Source organism: Gavialis gangeticus, unplaced genomic scaffold, assembly GCF_001723915.1.
Source record: "Gavialis gangeticus isolate Ggan-Ray unplaced genomic scaffold, GavGan_comp1, whole genome shotgun sequence".
Taxonomy (NCBI): domain Eukaryota; kingdom Metazoa; phylum Chordata; order Crocodylia; family Gavialidae; genus Gavialis; species Gavialis gangeticus.
This window is the reverse complement of record NW_017729005.1, coordinates 2,753,869-2,775,474: the sequence shown is the minus strand read 5'-3', so window position 1 is coordinate 2,775,474 and position 21,606 is coordinate 2,753,869. Positions and strand designations below refer to the sequence as shown.

The following is a 21,606-nucleotide window of genomic DNA, read 5'->3' as shown; positions in this document are numbered from 1 at the left end:
CCATATCTCCAGTTTAGTTACTGTGGCAACAATTTTGTTGTTAGACAAAACTGTTTCTGTTCTGTAACAAAGGATGTATTTGTTTAAAATGGCCTAAATCATGATTCTAATCACACAGCTGCCAATTTCACAATGTAAACTACCATGTAACCAATGCACTCAAAATACAAACACATCGGTATGTGTACACTTCCCTGCATACAGCACACATACCTATGAGTGCATATAGACAGATAGCAGATAAACACATTTATTTAAACACTTAGGACGACTAAGAATAAAATTCATTTTACTGATAGGCCATAAAACAAGCAGTCTCTTTAAGTTAGAGAGCTGAAATAAATAGGTCTGCATAGTTGATACAACTTTGTGGTGGTGTTAGTATTCTGTGACAAAGCAAGGTATGCATTTTAATGCACAATTGTATCTCTTGTTCCCATACCTGTACAGAAATAAGAGAGTGCACTACCTTAACTATTGGCCTTTAGAAAGAAGAGCATTTAGCAAGGACCTCACTATATTTTTAAAACAGAATTTATTAATCATATCTCTCTCTCACACTGGGAGAATTGTCAAAACTGAAACAAGCAATTTTGCCAGCTGCCTTTCAGTGAAAGCATCAGGAGTGTACAGCTCTATTAAAAAACTGTACTCTGAAGATTATGATTTTTCATGGTAATGGTCACTAGATTCTAAGGGCCTTCCAATAAGCTAAAGATGTTTGTAGCTTCATGGAAATGTTATCTAAAGACAAGTAAGTACAAAGATGTCAGAAGAAAGGAAATAAAATAGATAATTTATACAGTTTTTATACAAATATAGATAGCAAAGCTTAAGTAGGTTTTTAAGAGGCACTTCAATGTGGACAGATCAGGCCTTTCAACAGAGACTGAGAGGTCATACACAGTAGCGATCGCAAATCTAAAAGATGAACAGTAGAAAAACCTCTGGTCATACCCTGTTCACTCTCTTTTTCATCATCCACTCTCTGGTCATACCCTGTTCACTCTCTTTTTCATCATCCACTCTCTGCCACTACGTGACACAGGCCTATTTTTTGTTTAAGGGACTGTGGGCTAAGGACGACTAAGAAACACTGTAAGCCTCCCTTAGATGGAAGACCGCTGAGTAAGCAAATGATTCCTTGGGACAAAGCAAAATATAAAAGGGACGGGATTGAGGGTGTAGGTTTAAAACGAGTTCACCAAGGGGAGGAAAGGGAGGGAACACTGAGCAAAGCACATCAGACAGTGCCCAAAGGCCTTTGAATGAGTTCAAGGAGTCCATGGATACTGCTCAGTGAAACTATGCCTGGCAACAGGATCGGACCAGGCATAGGGAAGTGGCCCTGCAGTCACTGGGGACTGCCCCACCCAGAGACTCCTTCCTGGTGAAATAAGTGGATGGGGAGTGCATAAACAAAAAGGTGAGGGGAATAATGCAGTCAGAACCTCAGCAAGAGGTTCTGGAGGAAGCAGTGGAGGGGCTATAGCCTGGTGCACTCTAGGCAGTTGTGTGCCAAGATCTCCCTCTGCTCACAGAAGAGACAGGGCATCTGTGAAGTGCACCAGATACATACCCATGGATACCAGGCAAGATGGACCTCGAGTCTGATCCAGTAAATGACAGTTTTTATGTTCTTATGAGGGTAGGAGGACATCCCAGTGGCTAGAACACTGGACCCATGGATGCAGGAAACCAGGACAGCTTAGTCATATACCTCCAGTGTTTGCTCGGCACCAGTTAATCTACTCTATGCCTTAGTTACCCATTTTAAAAATAGGGATACCACTTCCTTTCTTTCCTTGGAAGATGCAAGGTAAAATGCTTTAAGAAGTGTGAGGTGCCAAGTTATTATGGTGATTTGGGCCACAAAACAAAGTAGACAGACAAAGATAGGCAGCATTCACAGAGTGGAGAGGATAGAATCAACACAAAGCTTTGCAGGGGAGTAAAAATAGACAAAGGTAGAGCAATACAGGGCTTTTAAGATTAAAGTGATATAGACAAGAAGGCCATCCAGGGGTTCAGATGCTTGCATGTTGCATCTCGCTCCTTTAAAAAGTTGTGTGACAAACTGACTAAGCAAGAGAGATCAATTTATGGCAATGTTTTATGAACTGCTGGGTGGTGGGAGATGTGTTTTAGGGCTCTATGTATATTATATCAAAGACTCCTATCAAATACTCATTTTACAAGTAAAATGCCTCTAGCTGCCATCCTTACAGACTCTTCTAGGAACCTGAAAGTTAAGCAGAGTTTATCTTTACACATCACGATCAGTAATAACTGCTATTACATAGGTAATTTGGCCTACGAAAGATGATGTAGGAAAGGAAAAGGAACTCACTCAAGTGTGCATATCCCAAGTAGAAAAACAAATAAACAACCAAAAAATCAGTACCTACAATTTGAGAAAAACTTTTTTGCTGAAAGGCATATGTGTCTCATATGCCAACTCTACAAAGTTGTTTTAGTTACTTAAGCACAGAACTGTACTCTTAAGTCTTCAACTGGGGGGTTTTAAGCTTCAAGCATGCACTGCCATTTAATACAAGGTGTTTTACCTCCTGTGATCTAAGGAAAGGGATCCACAGATGTTCTACCAGTTCTTGACGATACTGTTTCATAAAGGATCCAACATAAGACACGAATGCTGCTGTTAACAGGATGTCACCACATAACGTCTTTTCTTGTGCTTCCAAGTGTTTAATAGACTGGCTCCAACGAATGTTTTCAGACTGCAAACCACAATTGTAAAATGTCATAAACAAACATATATTAATCATAGCTTTAAACTTGAAGTTGGCAGAAAAGTTAACATAAAAAATACCAGTGGATTTAAAGCAAGGCTATTAAGAGACTGACACTTTCTTTATGGCACAGCGGTCCCATAAAAGGTAACAGATGCAAGTACTCATATGACAGTCTTGGGGCTGAAAGAGCAAAGGGATGGTGTCAGGGCACTTTTGGTCCATTTTATGCATGTATTCTTGTACAGTCTGGATTTCCTGATAGCTACAGCAAATTACAAAGGGCTGACCTATGACTGGACTCTCAGTCATACCACAGTGCCCAATTTTTAGTTAACCATCACAGAAATATCAATTTATATTTGGGGGAAATGCTGTTTTTTGTCAAGTTGAACCTGAAAACCTGAAACATACAGGGACACTTATAACTGGAAAAATATGTTAATTGAAACATTGGTTGTTTATGAAGTATTTTCAATTTAGTGGCAACAGATCAGAAATGCTCACTTCAATTGTTAAAATTTGACATTATGTAGAACTTGAGTTCTATGAAGATAAAATAATCAGATTTTCCATGTCTAATCATCTCTGCTTTAAATATGTAAATCCAAGTTATCCAGAAAAAGATTCTAAGTATTTTTATCTAAAATGAGAGAAAGCTTTTTTCCATGCTGCATGAAATTAACTTGTGGAACTCATTGCCATAAGATGTTGTGGAGCTGGTAGCTTAACCCAGTTCAAAAGAGGACTGGGCAAATTCCTGGAGGCAAGATCCATCAGCGTTGAACATGGTAGTCTCTGAGTGCAGTCTCTGAATCAGAATTTGCTAAACCTCTAAATGATGGAAGCTGCAATAGGAGACGAGCAAGGGGTGGAAGACTCTGGATATACCCATCTTTACCCTCTTCCTCAGCATTCATGCTCTGCAAGTACGTGAGACAGGACACTGGGCTAGCTGGATTTATGGTGTCTAGTGACGCCTCCAGGTGGCGGCTGACCCAGGCTGGGGTGGCAGGGGCCAGGGCAGCCCTCCACGAGGCCATGTCAACCCGGAGGTCTGGAAGGGGACCGATCTGGTGGGCCAGGCTGGGTGACAGTTCCAGGAGCCCGGCCATGATTCCGGCTTCACCCTGGTGACCTGCCTGAGGGCCGGCCAGGCCAAGGCCATCTCGAAGGGTCCCAGCAGGTATGCGGGGCCCTGGGGTCGGCGCCCAGTGACCCCTCCAGGCGGCGGCTGGCCTGGGCCGGGGCAGCAGGGGACTGGGCAGCCCTCCACGAGGCCATGTCAACCTTGGAGGTCCGGAAGGGGACCGACCTGGAGGGACAGGTTGGGCGGCAGTTCCACTCTGGCTTCGCCCTAGTGACTGGCCCGAGGGTCGGTGAGGCTGGGGCCCTTCCTTGGGAGTGGCGGGGTTCTCCTGCAGGAGAACTGGTGGACCTAGTGTCTGCCGTGGGACTTAGAAAAATTTTGCTCTCCTGTGTTGCAAGCGGTTGACATGGGCTCCCTGGCATGGCCTGGAAGTCTGTAAGGGGTCATTGTGAGCACATTGCCCAACCATTTGATCCAGGCAGGCAGACATTTTTGGTGCCTCACCCCAGTGGCGGGGTCCGGTGCCCCATTCACAAAACCCTACTTGAACTCAAAAATGTTCACGGAGATTTTCAGGAATATGGTTTTCAGGGCCCTAAATACCTATCTTTGGTTCCAGAAGGGTGGTCAGAGAAACTTCTGGGGCAGAACCGTACTGCACCCAAGGGCCAAACCCAAATTTTGTGCCCTGCTGCTGAGAGGGGGATGGCGGACACTTTGGCGCGTGAGCTCCCGGTCCAAGTCCGGTTCTCACACCTGACCTGACCCCCACGGGCTATGGCTCCTACGGGCCCAGGCCGTGCCCTGGATGCTGCTTCTGTGCTCCTTTCTGTGATCGATGTAGCAAACCCTCTTTGGGGGAGGGCCATTTGCAGGCTGGCGGTCCCCCCGCTGGTGTTCAGGCAAGGCAGTTACCTCTCCCCTGCTTCTCTTTTTCTCTCTACTGATTGATGAGGCAACTGCAGTCACATCAGAGAGGGCCTTTACTGGGCTGGCGGTCCCCCCGCCGGTGTTTAGGTGAAGTGGCTATGTCCCCAGTGAACAGCATTTTGAATGTTCTCACATAAAACAAAATGCTTAGTTGAACATGCATTTGAAATATCACCACGCAAACTCATGAAGCAGAACTTGATGTGTGTGACAGTGTTTGTGTCTCAGGTATAAGACAGCCAACAAATGGTGGGATAGAGACTGTTTTTGTTTAAATCACTAACAATTACCTCTGAAATTTAGCACTGTTCATTTGAAGTGTTTTAGATTTGCAGTACTTTCTGCAGAACTCATTAGATTCTTCCTTAAATCATTTACTGAAGGCAACCAGACAATAAATCCATTAATTTACAAGAAAGCCTTTTGATTTATCCATTATCTCTCCCTGTTGTCACTAGTTGGTAAGTCATAAACAATAAAGTGCACCCACCTCATTCTCCAAAATAGCTTTGAAATTTGAAGATTTACTAAACATAGAATGATCGTCTATTTAAATCTTCAGTAATTTTACTATACCACCCAACCACCATAAATCACTAGTGACATTGGCTAACAAGGGTTTAAGAGTTGGAACATGCAGTGTAATAAATTTCCAGACAGTTAAAAATCACTATAATTTTATTCTAATGCATTATAGATTGCCTGTAATGTCATCCTGGCCGAGGTGACCCATTTCTAATTTTGAACAGCTGTTCAGCTCGGGAGTTAGTTAATGATTAAATATAAATTGCCTGATTTATTAGTCTGAATGGTTGAGCTTCCAGGTCAATGCTATATAGACAAAATCATCAGTCTTGATGCTTTTCAGAAGTTAACTGTCTCCTGTTCTAGTAAAAAAGAATTTATTCTTGGAGGAAAAGACTTGACATTCTCAATTAATCCTTTTAAATATTTTTCTTTAGCTTATATAAAAACATTACTAAAGATGACCCTTAGCCTGTAGAAACAACCCTTTCCGGATTCAATATAAACTGTTAAAAGCAAGACTTCGTCGTTACCTCTGGGCATAGACTAACAGAACTTGATGGGATTACACAAGGTAGTAAGACTCTGCCAGCTTATGGTGGTCTTAGTTTTGTCTGGGTCCAACCAAAACATCTCTTATGTAGATAATAACCAGGGATCTGGGTTTTCCGTTTCTCATGGAAAAATGGAGAAAAACATGGATTTCTCATTTTAATGATGAAACATGCAGATGTTTCACTTTTGCTTTCTGTGGGCTCATGGAGTTCCAGCCTGCAAGGGGCTGGGGGGAGTGGAAGGAAGGTGGTCAGGCAGGGGGTGCTATGTGCATATATATGCACATAGCTGCCAGGCAGCTTGGAAAGCAGGTAAGTCTCGGGGGAGGGTGGGGAGATTGAGGCCCCCCTAGTGAGGGAGGGAGTGAGATGGACAGCGGTAGGGCTGGAGCTGCTGCCCAGCTAAGCAATGCATGGGGCTTGGGACCTGTGACTGCCATGCACAGTTGCAGAGCCCTGGCGAGAAGTGGGACTGAGCCGTGGGTGGCTCATCCAGAGAATAGGGGAGAGGAAGGGCTGGCTTCCTGCTGCTGCACATACTCCTGGGGGGGACAGGGGGACCTGTGCCCCCCAGATCTGTGTGGGGTAGGGGTGGGCTGCCCACTGTGGGCTCAGGCTCCCCACCCTGCCACCCTCCCCAGGGCCTATGCAGCCCAACAGGTGTGACTCAGCATGGCAGAGCAGAGTGGGGCCAGGTGGAGAAACTCCCTGGTGCTGCAAGCCCCACATTGCCCTGGCAAGGTGTCCCCTGCCTGTCCAACAGCAGCAGGGGCAGCAGTGTGGGGTTGTGCCCCTTGTTGCTCTGGAGCGGGCAGGGGGTGCATCGCCAGGGCAGCACAGAGCCTGCAGCAGCAAGGAGCTTCCTTGCCTGGTCCTGCTTGGCCTGCCACGCTGGGTCCCATCCACTGGGCTGTGGAGGCCCTGGCAGAGGGCAGCAGGGTGGGAAACCTGAGCCTGCAGTGGGCAGCCTGCCCCTGCCCTGCACACAGATCTGGGAGGCATTGGTCTCCCTACTCCCCAGGAGTGCGTGTACCGGTAAGGAACCATTCCCCCCTACCAGAGTCTGCAGCAGGCTCTGCTCCAGCCATGCTGCCCACGGGGGGAGGGGAGCTGGGCTCTGCACTCTGCTATGCTGCAGCAGCTGCTGCCTCCCACAGGTAGCAGCCGGGGCTCGGGCACTGCTGCAGGGGTCAGGACCTGAGTTGTGTGAGCTAAGCGGGTAGAGGGAGCTCTAATTTACCATGATAAAAATCCCAAAATCAAATACCAACATTTATAGGTCTTTAAAATTTGTTTTATTATTGTGATTGAGGTACTGGTAGGCTTCCACATTGCTATAAAACTGAACGCAATGTTTTATTTGCAATTGATACCTATATATATACACACACACACACCTATATATAACACCATGATATATATATCTATAGATATATAGCTATAAATAATAGATATGATGGTGTTTCAATTTCATTGCAGATCCTGGGGTTTATATCAGAGAACTTGTGGTTTTTATCAGAGAATTTGCGATTTTTTTTTTTAAATCAGAGAATACCAGGAGCCCTGATAATAACTCATAACAACACACACGGCACGCTTTGGTTTGTAACAAGCCAAATACTAAATGTTATTCTGTAAGTTTCTGAATAACATTGAAGTTAAAATGAACAATGAGAAATTAACTAGTTGTAGATGACAAAAACTGGTCTATTTCAATTGTTTCAGGTGGCTTTAATAAGTTAAAACTCTTTTCCTGTAGTCCAACCTAACATAATTGATTTGACTGCAGTCTTCTATGGACTGATTTGTAGAAATGAAGTCATTAGTCAAAAAGAGAGTTGAGTTCTTTCAGATTAAGTAAAGCAAAACTTTATGGGAATCCAAATAAAATTTAATGTATTTTTAAAAATCTATTTAAAATGATCTCGAATATTTTAGGAAAATAAGATGCATCAAATTGTCTACTATAGGGGATGTAATACATTTCACATATTGTTTCAAGATGTATGTCAAAATTTTACCTCTGTGAACTGAGGAGAACTTAACTACATACTACCACTTACTTGAGTGGCTGTCTAGAAATTGACCAGTAAATTGACAGGGCATCTGTTTACACCTGTTTACACCTGCCTACAAAAAAATCTCAGAGAACACATTGTGTTTTTAAAATGAATGGTTTTGCAAAGGAAACAAAACAAAACAATCTAATTGGCATATTCCACTTATTTACAATTTAGGTGCAATGAGAGTGGATATAATGCGACTCATTTCTGACCTAGAAGATTATTCAGTCTCTCTGCTTATTACCCAGAGACTGCCCAGGCTGTCACAATGTGTTCACAATTGTGTAAATGTGGTGACTTTGTCATTCCCTAGTGGCCATACAAATACAAGCAAGGTAATGGCATGTAATTTTAATTAAATGCATGGCATCACCGATCACATTCTCAGATTTTGGCTGTATTAGATGTAAACTTCTTACATGTTTCAGGGGTTTTTTTGTTTTTGTTTTTTTTTTTACTATACTGATTCTAAGTTTCTCTCTCACATAGGTATTTTATGCATTCTACTAAAGATTTTTAAAAAATAACTAGTATACTTAACAAATATTTGGAATATCATAATTACTAATTGTAGAAACAGCATTAAGAAGTAGCCTACTTGCCTCGAGTCCCTTGACAAGTCTGCTAGCTAGCTCAATAGTTCTGCTGGTTCGGTTCACATCTTCTTGACATCGAACTTTCTCAGCTATTGCTTTTTCAAATGAAGCCGTGTGTCTGCATAGATTTCTATCCAGGTCCTGCACAAACAGTCAGGTTTAGATTTTGTTATCTCAGGCATCTTTCTGTACTTCAGTAATAATATTTGGTATATCTTCTGTCCTGAAGGATTTAAGCTCTTTGGGACAGGGATTGTGACTTCTTACCAGTCTATGCAATTCCTGCCACATTTACATATTTTGTAATAAAAATAGTTCCCAGAGTACCTTAGAAGACATACGACAGCAATGAAAGGAGAAAGCCCAAAGTTATTTTGTTTTAAAAGAATAGTGCTTCTGTTTCAATATGATTAAGTGATGAAGTTTATTAGAGTAGTTCTTGGGGGCCCCAACATGATTGAGGCCATTAACACATACATCTATACTCTCTACAAACAGATGCTAAGTGGTCAGTCCCACTTCAAAGAGTTTAAAATTTAAATTGATGGGATAAAGAACCTAAGAAATATCACCCCCATTTTACAAATGAGATATGAAAGCCAAGAAGGCTACAGTATTTATCATTGGTTAAAAAACACCAAACATAGGAGAAAGATGACAGTAGAGTCAGAGGCTTGAGTGACAAACATACCATGCTAGGCAAGGTTCTTTGGGTAGATGTGATATCTTTTATTAGACCAACTGAGTAGTAGGAAAAAAGTTCCTAGCAAGCTTTTGGGTTCACTCACCCTTCTTCAGGCATAGGGAGTCTCTGCTGGTCTGAGATTCCAAGGAATGAAAGAAGCTATGAGTGTGACAGCGAAAATATACATAGGTAGAAATTAGAAAAGAAAAAGGTAAAGCAGGGAAGGGAGGGGGCAGCAAGCAGAGGGGAAAAAGGCCAAAGGGAAACATTATAATGGTAATAATACCAGGCAAAAAAGGAGACCCTCAATGAAAAAGGAAATAGTTGGAAAATAGGAAGACAAAGGGCAGAAAAGTAGGGGAGGGGAAGGGAGAAAAGGTGGGGAAAAAAAGAATGTAAGAGGTCAAGTCAGGCAGGTACCTGGTGAATCAGATGTCAGGCAGGTTGTATTGCACTGTAAGTCCAATGTCTTCTTTAGCTTCTCTCATTCCTTGGAGTCTCAGACCGGCAGAGAACCCCTATGCCTGAAGAAGGGTGACTAAACCCAAAAGTTTGCTAAGAACTTTTTCCCCAACTACTCAATTGGTCTAATAAAAGATATCACATCTACTCAAAGAACCTTGCATGCCTATGTCCTTAGACCAACACGGCTATAACCAAAAACCCAGAAAATATACCATGTCATGCTTAACACACTGAAATGCTAACCAGCTGAAAACATGTCATTTTTGTAAACAAAACTCTTGATGCAGGAACTGAATACAAAGATATAATAACACCCAACTTTTTAAGATGACTGTTCAACAAATCTGCTAAAGCCATTTTGCTCTCCCACAGCAGTTTCAGAAACTGTTGAGTTACCTTCTGGTTCAGAACAGAAATGACTCTCCTGGAGATAATGGAAGAATTGCTCACAAAAAACAAGGTTCTATGATACCATGGTTCTATTTCTCTGGCAGAAAAGTCTTAGGCTAAAGACCAAGATCAGCTGTTTGCACAAGCAAATCCATGGGGACTGTAAACAAGCAATCAGAGAATTCATGGTAAAAGGCTTGAATCTTAGATCAAAGGGACACTAAACCATTAACATCCTCAGGATTAGCTAGAAAAATAGTTGAGTGGGTGGCATCAGCTGGAGAGGAGTCTCTGATGGACAGACAGTGAGAGAGTGCTGCATGGGCTGTCACTTTCTAGGGGTATTTGGGTAGAAAAAGAATGCATCCAAAATTTATATAGAAGAAATAAAATTGAGGACAGGTCCAAGCAGACACACATTTTGTTTGCCCATAGCACATTCCAGCCCTCCTTTTGAAACTGGCTCAACTCACATTGCATTTACTTACTTTCTGGGGACAGTATTATCTTACAGGGGGTAATTTATTGTGCTGCAACACATGTGTAGATGTTGACTGCAGATGTAAACTGTGCCTGGTCAATCCAGCCCACCGGTGGCCTGCTCCACCTCAGCTCAAATTGCTGCTGTCCCATACACACATGTAAACACTGTGTCTGGGAGCAGTTCACTCTGGCTCAAACTGCTCTGGAGTTTATTGTTTTGCATGAACTGCAAGTGTATATGCACCCTGTGAGAAGAAAGTTCTACTGTGAGAAAAAGGGGATCAGGGCATTATGCACATCAAGTGTTCCACAGGAACTGCCCGAGTGCATACTCATATCCTGGGGTTAAGTAGACATAAACCATGGCTACTTAGCCCTAACACCTGAAAGACAAGTAATCTTGAACAGTTTTGCTTCTTCTTACTGCTGTGTTAGAGCATGGATATAGGTATGCTGAGTAGTTGCTATGTGATAAAGCTCTGTCCTATTTAACCTCTCAATAAATTATTTGTAAGTTCATAACTGTAATAACACTGAACTTATCTAAAGCCTTTCATCGTAAAGCACACTTATTCTTCAACAGTATTGAACAAATTGTACATTAATATTTGTAGTGCCATGGAACAATATTATGCAATCTGATGGCAGCATAGCACTGCTCAGCATTGCTGGATTATATCCTCTTGTATTTTTACAGTGTTTCTACGACGTGGTCTATACATGCATTATGTCACTTTAGTGATACATTATAAAAACAACAAGGTCTCTCCCTGCCTCTCCCCAGTATGAACTTGGTGGAATCCTAAGAACCTTGAGGGGGTGTGTGTGTGTGTGTGTGTGTAAGAGAGAGTGTGAGTATGTGCCTGTGCGTGTACATCTGTGACAAGATTTTTAGTATGCAATCTTACCATTGCACTCATAGTATGGTACATATTCAACAGCAGTGAAGTAATAGCAAAGTCTCTAAAGAGAGGTTGTTAAATGCTGCTACATCAAATATTTATGAATTAGTTTTATTTAGAAAAACCCATCAATTTTTGTCTGCTGTATTTTCTCACAGGCACTTAACATGGGCATGCTCCTTCACACATTTACAACAAAGTGAGCAGCACTAAGTATTGTAGTGGAGACACTGAGGATATTCACTGAAAGGAAAAACTTGCAGAAAGGAGCACTCTGGCAATGATAGTGCAATGATGACAATGTGTACACGTATGCACTGAAGATTTAATATGTGAGAAAAGATCAGTGTACTTAGTTTTACAGAGAAACCACTTCCTTTAGTAAGTTTAATTGATTTTAAAATGCAATAAATAGCATATGTAACATTTGGTATAGCTCTGACATTTAAAAACATTAATACAATAACATTAATTATGAAATTGTATGCACATGACAAAGACTTAATTTGTCATTTTTAAATATAATTTATGTGGCATTAGGAGTGAAAGGCAGTTAACTCACCATGTCACTCCTTCCTTTCTTCTTGTGTTAAAGTATTTAGCAGAGCATGATGGGTGCTTCTGCTATGGCCTTGAACTTGTCACCTCTGGACTAACAACTGTGCACCTTTGCACCCATACCACCATGGCCCCCACTAGATCCATCCTCTTTGTACAAGAAAATTTGTCTGAAGATCTATTGTGTATTTGACATGATGGTTGAGAAACATATTAAATATGAAAGTAAAAAAAGCCATATACAAGAGACAGATAGCTGTAAGAACTGTAACTCAGTGCATGGTATAGGACACTTTAAAGGGAACTTAGCAGAACCAGCGCAAAATGAACACTTAAGAGAAATCCACAAAATGCAAAAAGGGGAAGGATTCCTGCATTTAGTAGGGCAGCAATGAAGTCAGACTGGATCTGAATGAACTATAAGAAGCATCAGAGAAATCCTCTGAGCTAATACCAAGTGTAGACCAATGAGGCAAGCATTCTTTTCTGAAAAGTGAATAAAAGCTGACCATGTGAGGTCCCACATTTGTGACCTCTCAGTTACTTCTGGATCATCACATTTCCTCAGTAGCATTTTGCCCCTATTTGACAGTCCTGCAAATTAACACTAGAATGACAATGTCAAGATGGGCTCTTTTCTTTTTGATTTTTTTTCAGTACTAAGGATTCTGCAGGCTAAATTTTACCCAGACAGACATGGAGTTCCACAGGTACATCTCGGTGCTTCTGTTGGAGCAGCAATGCCCCAACAGAAGGCCTGTATTCCATCCTAAGACATATCTTTGCATCCAGCTTGCTTTCTCATAGCTGTGTTGATCCTTCAGGGCTGACAGGGGTAAAAAAGCATGTCTGGTGGGAGGTGGGGGGCGGGATCTGACTTTGGCTGAGAAAACAAGCATATGGGATTCTGAATAATTAAAACAGTAGACATGAAAAGTAAGTAGGTGCTTGTGGCAGGGCACTTGGGGTGCCTGCCACTTTAAGAGGCCGGGCAGCCTGCAAAGCTGCTGGCAGGTGAGAGCCAGGGCTAGCTGGGGGAGGGGGGAGGTCAGCTGACCTGGGGGGCCGGCAGGTATAAGTCTAGGGCCTCAGAGAAGTTGGCAGTAACACCTGGAGCCTGCTGAGAGAACACCACCTCAGCAGGAAGACTGCAACTCTGGAGCACCACCACAGAGAAGGCAGCTGAAGCAGTCTGGAGGCTGGGGAGGAACTAAGTGGGGAGGAGGTTCCTCGAGACCCAGGGAGGCGTCCAGAGCCTACTGAGAGTGTGGGACCAGCAAGGGTCCAGGAACCCCTAGAAGGGGACTTAAGTGAAAGAAAACATCAGTGAGAATGCCATCTGTGAGGCATGGAGCATGGTGTCGGGGAGGAACGGAGCCATGCAATTTGCCCATAAGGCAGAGACCACATGCACCTCATGGGAGAACAGTTTAGGAGTCCTGGGGGAAGCCTCCCTCAATACAAATTATCAACATCAAGGTACGGTGGGCGACTAGAAAGGGTGACCGCCCACAAAGTGAGGGCAGCAGGGACTCCAGAGGCTTCCCAGCCACCCCTGCCACAGTGTTATTTCCCTGAGGTAACTTTCCAAAGTATAACTATGCCTCAGAATGAGGAAAGCTGGGCAATATATTGACAGAAAGAATGAAAGACTAACCGTAAATAAAATAGCAAATGTTTTAAATTAAGAGACAAATTATCTGATGTCATAATGCAGTGACATCAGAAGAGCTACACTAACAAGGAATTTGACTTAAAGTACCTAGGAACACCTCAAAAAACAAACAAAAAATACCCATATTTTGTGTTACATGTGGCCTGTGCATCCTTTATATATTGTTTGTCATCTTAGGTTATGAAGTCTTTATGGTGGGTCTCAGTTTAAAAGAGTAAGAAGGACAAAGTTATTTGGGTAGTAACTTGAATTAGACACTTAAGCTCAAGCTTTTGGGGGAAATTGGGGTTGAACATGAACTTTTAGTGCTAGCACTAAATAAGCAAATTACTCCACTAATATTTTAACTCTAACTAATTAACCCATTTTAGCCAATTGTGATGAGGATGTTTCTTTTTTTGGGCATTTTCATCAATGTTCAAAGATTGCCTAACATACTGTGAGTGATGCACTGGTCCAAAAAATAAATAAGTGATAGTAAACAATGCTTTTCAATGAATATTTTATGTATACACTCTTTGGTAGAACCATTAACTCAAAAGATAGGCAGGGCTGAAAAAAGATGAGGTTATGGTTTCCATCTCCAAGATTCTTGGGTGTTTTTCTTTTCTTTAAAGATTTAGAGAATAGCTAATATAATTTTTATGGTGTAATTGTTACCAAGCATAAACACAGATAGGCTTGAACTTACCAACTCCTTTCTGGAAGTTATTCCTACAGTCCAACAGGTCAATACCTCTACAAACTACAGACTCTGAAGATATATAGCTGGCACAAATTGCGGCCAGTTATTTATACTGATTGTCATATTTGTTTATTAAGTCTATTGCTTATCCTGTGCCTGAATGGCTCTGAAGAAATTCTATCACTTCTCATTAACTGCCTAACACACTATAGCTGAAAATGCAGAAGGCCTTTCAATAGGCTTATAGAAAAAGCAGTATAATGCTCAATACTACCATCTCTTTGGTGTTAAAATAAAGCCTGCATGCCATTTCAGAGCTGGGAAGAAATAAAATTAGTTATCTTTCTGGCCAGATTCTGTGCTTTGCCACAGAGATGGTTGCAGGCCACTAAAAGAGCTCAAGGTATGAGAAGAGGACTACCATTATATCATTCTTGTAATACTTACAATAAGCTTTTTCCTGATTGCTTCCAGCTTTTCAGTGGCTGCTGCTAGATCGGCATTTGCCTGAGCTAATGCACGACGTTTTGGCTCCACTTCACAAAAAACCTTCAGAAATACAAACAATGCAGTTTTATTGAGACACAAGTTAGGCTCTAAACTCACTACTGAAATTGGTCATGTAAGAGCTTCTAAACTGTCCGATGAACCAGCAGGTCATATTTATTTTACCTAACAACTTCTTATACAGTTATGAAACATCGAAACCTTATATTAAATGCATGACTATAGCCATATACATATACTGTATTTATTCAAATCTAAGATGACCCTGAATTTCAGATGACCTCACAATTATTAGATTATAGTCATGGAAAATAATTTGTTTTAATTCTCCATGTCTAGAATCTAGTTATTGGAGGGTCCTCTTAAATTTATCCCTCATTAATTGTTACTTGGTTGAATTATATGTATAGATGAAGTTTTCCCTCTTTTTCTGATGGTATCAGCTATGCCAAAACCAGGGAAACTAATGTATTTGCAGAGGTGGCTGTTATGGATTTCACATTGGACAGCTGGGCCAGAACTGTGGAATTTTAGTGGAAACAACTTGCAGAGAACAATGGTGGTGTTACCCTGGGGATATAATCACTGTGGAAGATTAAAAAAAGAAACTAGAATCCGTGTGGCCCACTGTTCTTGTAGATTAATTCAGTGCTCTAATACCAGAAGAGCCTCAGTACAGGGAGTACTTCTGGAAAGACTATGAACCAGGGGAAATTGTAGAAATAATCAGTGATTGGAATGCTACAGGAATGCATGAAAATGAAATTGATGTAACAGCACCACAAAAACTCTGGGTTTCTTGGGTTGCTAACTTTGAGGCTCTATGCATGTTACATATACTCATGTGCATTTCGGTTGTAGTAGTATCATTTATCAGCATCAGTATGTTATCAGTATCTTATCTATTACCATCATATATAACTTATTACCACTGCATAAATCAAAACTGTTTCTAGCCCACTGGGTTGCCTTCTGTCTGTACATTATGCTTTTCCAGGATGATAGACATCTTCCTCTATAAGACAAAAAGGAGGGGAATGTGGGCTTCGCTGGAGCACTAATCAACATATATATAGATATAGATACTACTCACACAAAGGCTTTGCTAAAGCATTAGTGGAGTAGGCTTGACCAGCAAACCTGACCAATGTATGAACCCCTTACACAAACAGAAGTTGCAATGTGCAAACATGGTCAGGATGATGGCACAAGATGCTCAATCTTATCATGAGATGGGTGGAAAGGATGGTTGTTCTAGGCACAAGATGGTCCGGTACCTGTGTGATAAGACTAGGGTAGGAGTACCCAGAACAGGATGCCCACGGAGCAAAGATACAGATGGAATGTAATATGTAATTTGATCACTGTATAAAAGGCAGGTTGGAAGTATAGGAACTTTACAGTAGCCTAGGAGAGCATGCATGTTGTTGTGCCAACTACCTTGCCATAGGCACAAATGCATTAACACCTGGTCTGTTGTATTTGTTAGGCTAAAATGTGTTAGGGCTTTGGTTGTAGACAATAAACCTGGCTGAATCTTTGCCACCAAACTGAACCTGTGGTCATTCTTTATGACAAGATTAGTGTTGGAATCTGCTGGCTGTTGGCTGCAACAGTTCCTGAGACTTCAACACCAACAATATTTCCACCTTCAATCTTTGCCTGCATTTAGCATTATATTTCCACTAAAGAAAGGACACTGAGCCCATGTCTTCAAGAATCACAAGCTGCTCTGATAAGAATCTGGCTGTTATTCTGGTAAGCAACAAAATATATTGGTAAATGGTACCTCATAGAATTTTACGATGTTGATAACCCAGGCACAGAGACCAGCTGCTGCAAAGGACTTAGTGTGAACCAAGTTTGGGTTGAATTCAGGATCTTTCAAGTAAAGTTCCTTGACCACTTTCAAACAATTTTCAGGTATATGCTCTTTATCATACTTAATTAAAGCTTGTAAGAAGTCATCAACCTGCAAAAATAGGAGACCTATTTTAGCAAATCCCTTGCAGGGAACATTCAAGGATCACAAGTTATCGCTTGTTTTATCGACTTAACTGCATGAAATAAAAAACTGCATTGCATATGTTTTACTGCTTTGGATGTAAAATTGAATGGAAAAGGGACAAAGAAAAACCTAAAGCATAATTTATTTTTACATAAAAATTCAAAACATCTTTGTGTCTCTTTTCAGGATTCATTTGGGGAATGTCTGATATGAGACAAAATGATACAAGTCTTCCTCTCCTTGACTGTTTCTATATTTTTTGAAATTGTTAATAGCCCACAATTGATGCACATATTGACTTGAGTTTACCATGGAAGTCACATGGAGAAATGATTTATCTGTTTGTGTTGATACTATATTTGAAATAAACTTCGTTTGGCTCTCATATCTAATTAACTACTTATTTCCTGTCTCTTCTTCCTACAGGTCAGTACCTTTCCCATGAAGACTTTTGCAGCTTTCCAACTTCGGTCTTTGGGCACTTTGCCTTTAGAAGCCAGTAACACCATCACTGCAGCAGTAACATTGGTTACTGCAATCGGTGGATTGGGAAAGGCTTTCAGTTCTGTGAGGTTAACCTAAAAAATAAACACAAAAGAATCTCCAGAATGTTGCCATGCATACAGTTAGATACCTGTGTAGCAAGAGATGTCTACAAAGAAATAATGCATCTGCTGATGCAAGAGAGGTGCTATAGAACATTTGGATAAAGAGATTAAGAACCTAGAGTTGGGAGCAGTGCAAGGATTTTGCCATCATAGGAAACAACTTTGCTGCTCTCTCTTGTAATGTACCTGGAATCTGGTGAGGGTATGCCACACAGAGGCCCAGAGCAGCAGTTTGGCAGTGCCAGAGCTGCACTGCTCCTTTTTGCAGAGACTCCTGAGGTAGCCTCCACTGAGGATGTTCTCAGTGGTGGCAGATGACAGAATGGTCTCACATTGCAGCAAGGGAAGTTTAATTTAGGTATTAGGAAAAAATTTCTCACTAGGAGGGTACTAAAACACCGGAACAGGTTACCCAGGAAGGTGGTAGAATCTCCATCCTTGGAGGTTTTTAAGACCTGGCTAGATAAAGCTTTGGCTGGGATGATGTAGTTGGGGATGGTCCTGCTCTGAGCAGGAGGTTGGACTAGCTGACCTCCTGAGGTCCCTTCCAACCCTAAATTTCTGTGATTCTATGTGTGAGGTGTCTGCACACCATTTTTGCCTCCCCCTTCAATTTGTTGCCCTAGGAGGCTGTCTCTGCTGCCTGGCCAGTTACACTGGCTTTGCCTACAGCTGTGCTCTCTGAAGACTATTGGTTACTTATGATCCCACTGCTTCTTATTTTATTTAGTAAATAGAGCAGCAACTATATGAAGCAACAGTTTTAAATGAAGACATGGTTGTACACCAGAAGTAAATACTATGAGTTCCTATTTGAATCTCTGGATTTATCTTGTGAATTGTACATAGATGTTTGCACATTTAACAATGCTAATTTTGCATGGCATCCCTTAGCACCCTGCTTGAGAATCACTGATTTACATTATTTCATAGTTTCATAGTTGGTAGGGTCGGAAGGGACCTAAGCAGATCATCAAGTCCGATCTCCTGCCATGGCACGAAAGAGTACTGGGGTCAAATGACCCCAGCGAGGTGTTCATCCAGCCTCCTCTTAAAAGACCCCCACGGTAGGATAGAAGCCAGCACCACTTCTCTTGGAAGCTGGTTCCGGATCCTAGCCGCCCTGACAGTGAAGTAGTGCCTCCTGATATCTAGCCTGTAGAATTGATTCTACAGTTTTCTACTGTAGATAGTGAAAAAGCTATTTTTCTCATGAGAAGTTCATATTGGATTCAAATTAATTAACTAAATTATCATAGAAATTAAGGGCTGGAAGGGACCTTGAAAGATCATGTCCAACACCCCTGCTCTGGGCAGGAATACTGCTGAGATCAAATGATCCCAGCACAGTGTCTGCCCAGTCTCCTCTTGAACACTTCCAAGGTTGGGGACTGTACCACCTCCTTGGGAAGCCTATTCCAGATTCTTGTCACTATTACTGTAAAGTTCTTCCTTACATCCAACCTGAAGTCATCCTTTAACAGTTTATGGCCATTGTTCCTTGTTACCCCTGGAATGCCCTAGTGAACAGTTTTTTCTCCCAGCTCCCAATATTCACCCCTTACATACTTATAGATAGCCACCAAGTCCTCTCTGACGGTTCTGTTCCCCAGGCCGGACACTCCTAGATCTCTTCATCTTTCTTCATAACGTTTGTCCTGAAGGCCCGTAATGTGTCCCTTCTCTGGACCCTTTCAAGATTCTCCACATCTTTTTTGAAGTGCAGCATGGAGTGGACACAGTACTCCAGTTTGGGTCTCATCAGCGCCGAGTATAGAGGAAGTAACACTTCCTTAGCCCTACTCGTAATGCATTGGCTAACGTATCCCACTATGCTATTAGCTCTGCTGACTACAGCGTTACACTGGCAGCTCACATTCATCTTGTGATCAATCATAACCCCAAGGTCTCTTTCAGCCACCATGCTGGCCAGGACATCTCCTCCTAACCTGTATTTATGTCACTGGTTACTTTTCTTCAGATGAAGCACTCTGCATTTATCCTTATTGAACTGCATCCGGTTCCGCTCTGCCCACCTTTCCAGTTTGTCCAGATCCAGTTGGATCCGCATCCTATTCCCTTGCATAACACTTTTCCTCATAACTTAGTATCATCTGCAAATTTGGCCAGCGTACTTTCCACATTCTCATCTAAATCATTGATAAAGATGCTTAACAGCACAAGGCCAAGAACTGAACCCTGCAGGACACCGCTGACCACCTCCCGCCAAGATGATACAGATCTGTCCACTAATACTCTCTGGGTTTGACCTCTTATCCAGCTCCCAACCCACTCTACCAGCCCACAATCCCCCAGTTTGTTTTTGTTTTTTTATAAGAGCGTCATGGGAGACCATATCAAAGGACTTTTTAAAATCCAAGTATAGGACATGAAACATTTCTTCCACATCTAGGCAGTTTGTTACTTGATCATAGAAGGACACGAAATTGGTCAGACATGACCTGCCCACAAAAAAGTCATGTTAGCTATCCTTCAGCATCATGCCTTCTGCCAGTCTCTCAAATGGATTTCTTGATAATTTTTCCCAAAATTTTACCCGTTATTGAGGTGAAACTGACCAGCCTATAGGTTCCCAGATCCTCCTTCCCCTTCTTGAAGATTGGCATCACATTGGCCCTTTTCCAGTCTTCCAGGACCTCTCCTGAGCAGCACAAGTCTTTAAATACCTTCGTCAATGGTCCTGCAACGACTCCAGCCAATTCTCTCAGCACTCTTGGCTGTAGTCCATCCAGTCCTGCTGACCTGAAGACATTCAGCCACTCTAAGTGCTTTCTCACCACTTTGACACTGACCATTGGTTAGCAATTGCCTTCCCCATTCCCCACATCCATCCAGTATCCGACCAGGTGGGCGACCACCATTTGTATGCAGGAACACCGATGCAAAGTATTCATTAAAGAGTTCAGTTTTCTCATGACTGTCTGTTACGAGCTGTCCTGTCCCATTCTGCAAGGGCCGCACATTTCTGTTCGTTTTCCACCTTCTCCCTACATACCTAAAGAAGGACTTCTTATTGTCTTTGATTCTGGTTGCCAACCTGATCTCAGTCACTGCCCTTGACTTCCTTACCCTCTCCCTACACATACAGGTTATACTTGTGCAGTCCTCCTTGGTGACTACTATTTGTTTTCACACTCTGTAAGCATCCTTTTTTTTTTTTTTAAGCACTCCTTGACTGTGGTAAGCCAAGAAGGCTTCCTGGCCCCTTTACCACCTTTCCTGCATATAGAAATGGACCTTTTCTGTGCTCTGAGGATCACTCCTTTGAGGAATGACCACCCTTCCTGAACTCCTTTCCTTTCCAGTCCCTCTTCCCTTAGGGTCTTTTCCACTATTTTCCTAAGCTCACTGAAGTCAGCCTTTCTGAAGTCAAGCACCTCTGCCCTACTGGCTGACTTCCCTGCCCTATGACAGATAGTGAATTCTATAATCTCATGATCACTGTATCTCCCAGATTACCCTCAATCCTCAGATCTCCCACCAGGTTGTCCCCTTAGGCTAAGACCAAATCCAACAAAGCCTTCTTCCTGCTTGGCCTGTTTACCTCCTGTACTAAATAAAGTACTTCCACACAGGTCAAAAAGCTATGTGACCAGTCAGATCTGGTCAAGTGCTCTTTCTAGCAGATGTCAGGGTAATTGAGGTTACCCACGACAACCATGTCCCCTGAACATGCAGCCTGCATCAGTTCTCTGGAAAAATCCAGATCCAGCTCCTCCTCTTGGTGTGGAGGGCCATCAAGTCCCCTTCTCGTCCCTCCTCTATCTTGACCTACAGGGTCTCAAGTTGACCTTCTCTCGAACAAATTTGGATCTCTGAAGAGACATACCACTCCTTTACATAGAGAGCTATACTTCCTGCCTTCTTCCCTACCCAATACGTTCTGTGCAGCTTATAGTCCTCTATACATACAGCCCAGTCATGCTTGGCATCCCACCAGGTCTCCGCTATTCCAATGAGATCATATTTCCTATTTGCTACCAGGAATGCTAGTTCCTCCTGCTTATTCCTCATACTCCTAGTGTTAAGTCCCCCATTGGAAATCCCCGGTTCCCTACCGCCCCAACGTTGTTCCAGCCTTTTGACACCTCTCTAACCATGCTCTCCA

At 42.3% G+C, this 21,606-nt stretch overlaps 1 protein-coding gene across 1 annotated transcript in view; it reads right to left on the bottom strand.

The window, feature by feature from the left end:
• The window catches only part of DNAH11 (dynein axonemal heavy chain 11), a 337,309-nt gene that overhangs the window by 90,762 nt on the left and 224,941 nt on the right, over positions 1-21,606 (bottom strand). The window contains exons 59-63 of the mRNA XM_019508567.1: positions 17,304-17,447; positions 16,651-16,833; positions 14,802-14,903; positions 8,518-8,652; positions 2,568-2,741 (exon numbers count right to left, since the gene is read on the bottom strand). Coding sequence (XP_019364112.1) covers positions 2,568-2,741; positions 8,518-8,652; positions 14,802-14,903; positions 16,651-16,833; positions 17,304-17,447 — 738 coding nt within the window. The remainder of the gene's footprint in view (positions 1-2,567; positions 2,742-8,517; positions 8,653-14,801; positions 14,904-16,650; positions 16,834-17,303; positions 17,448-21,606) is intronic.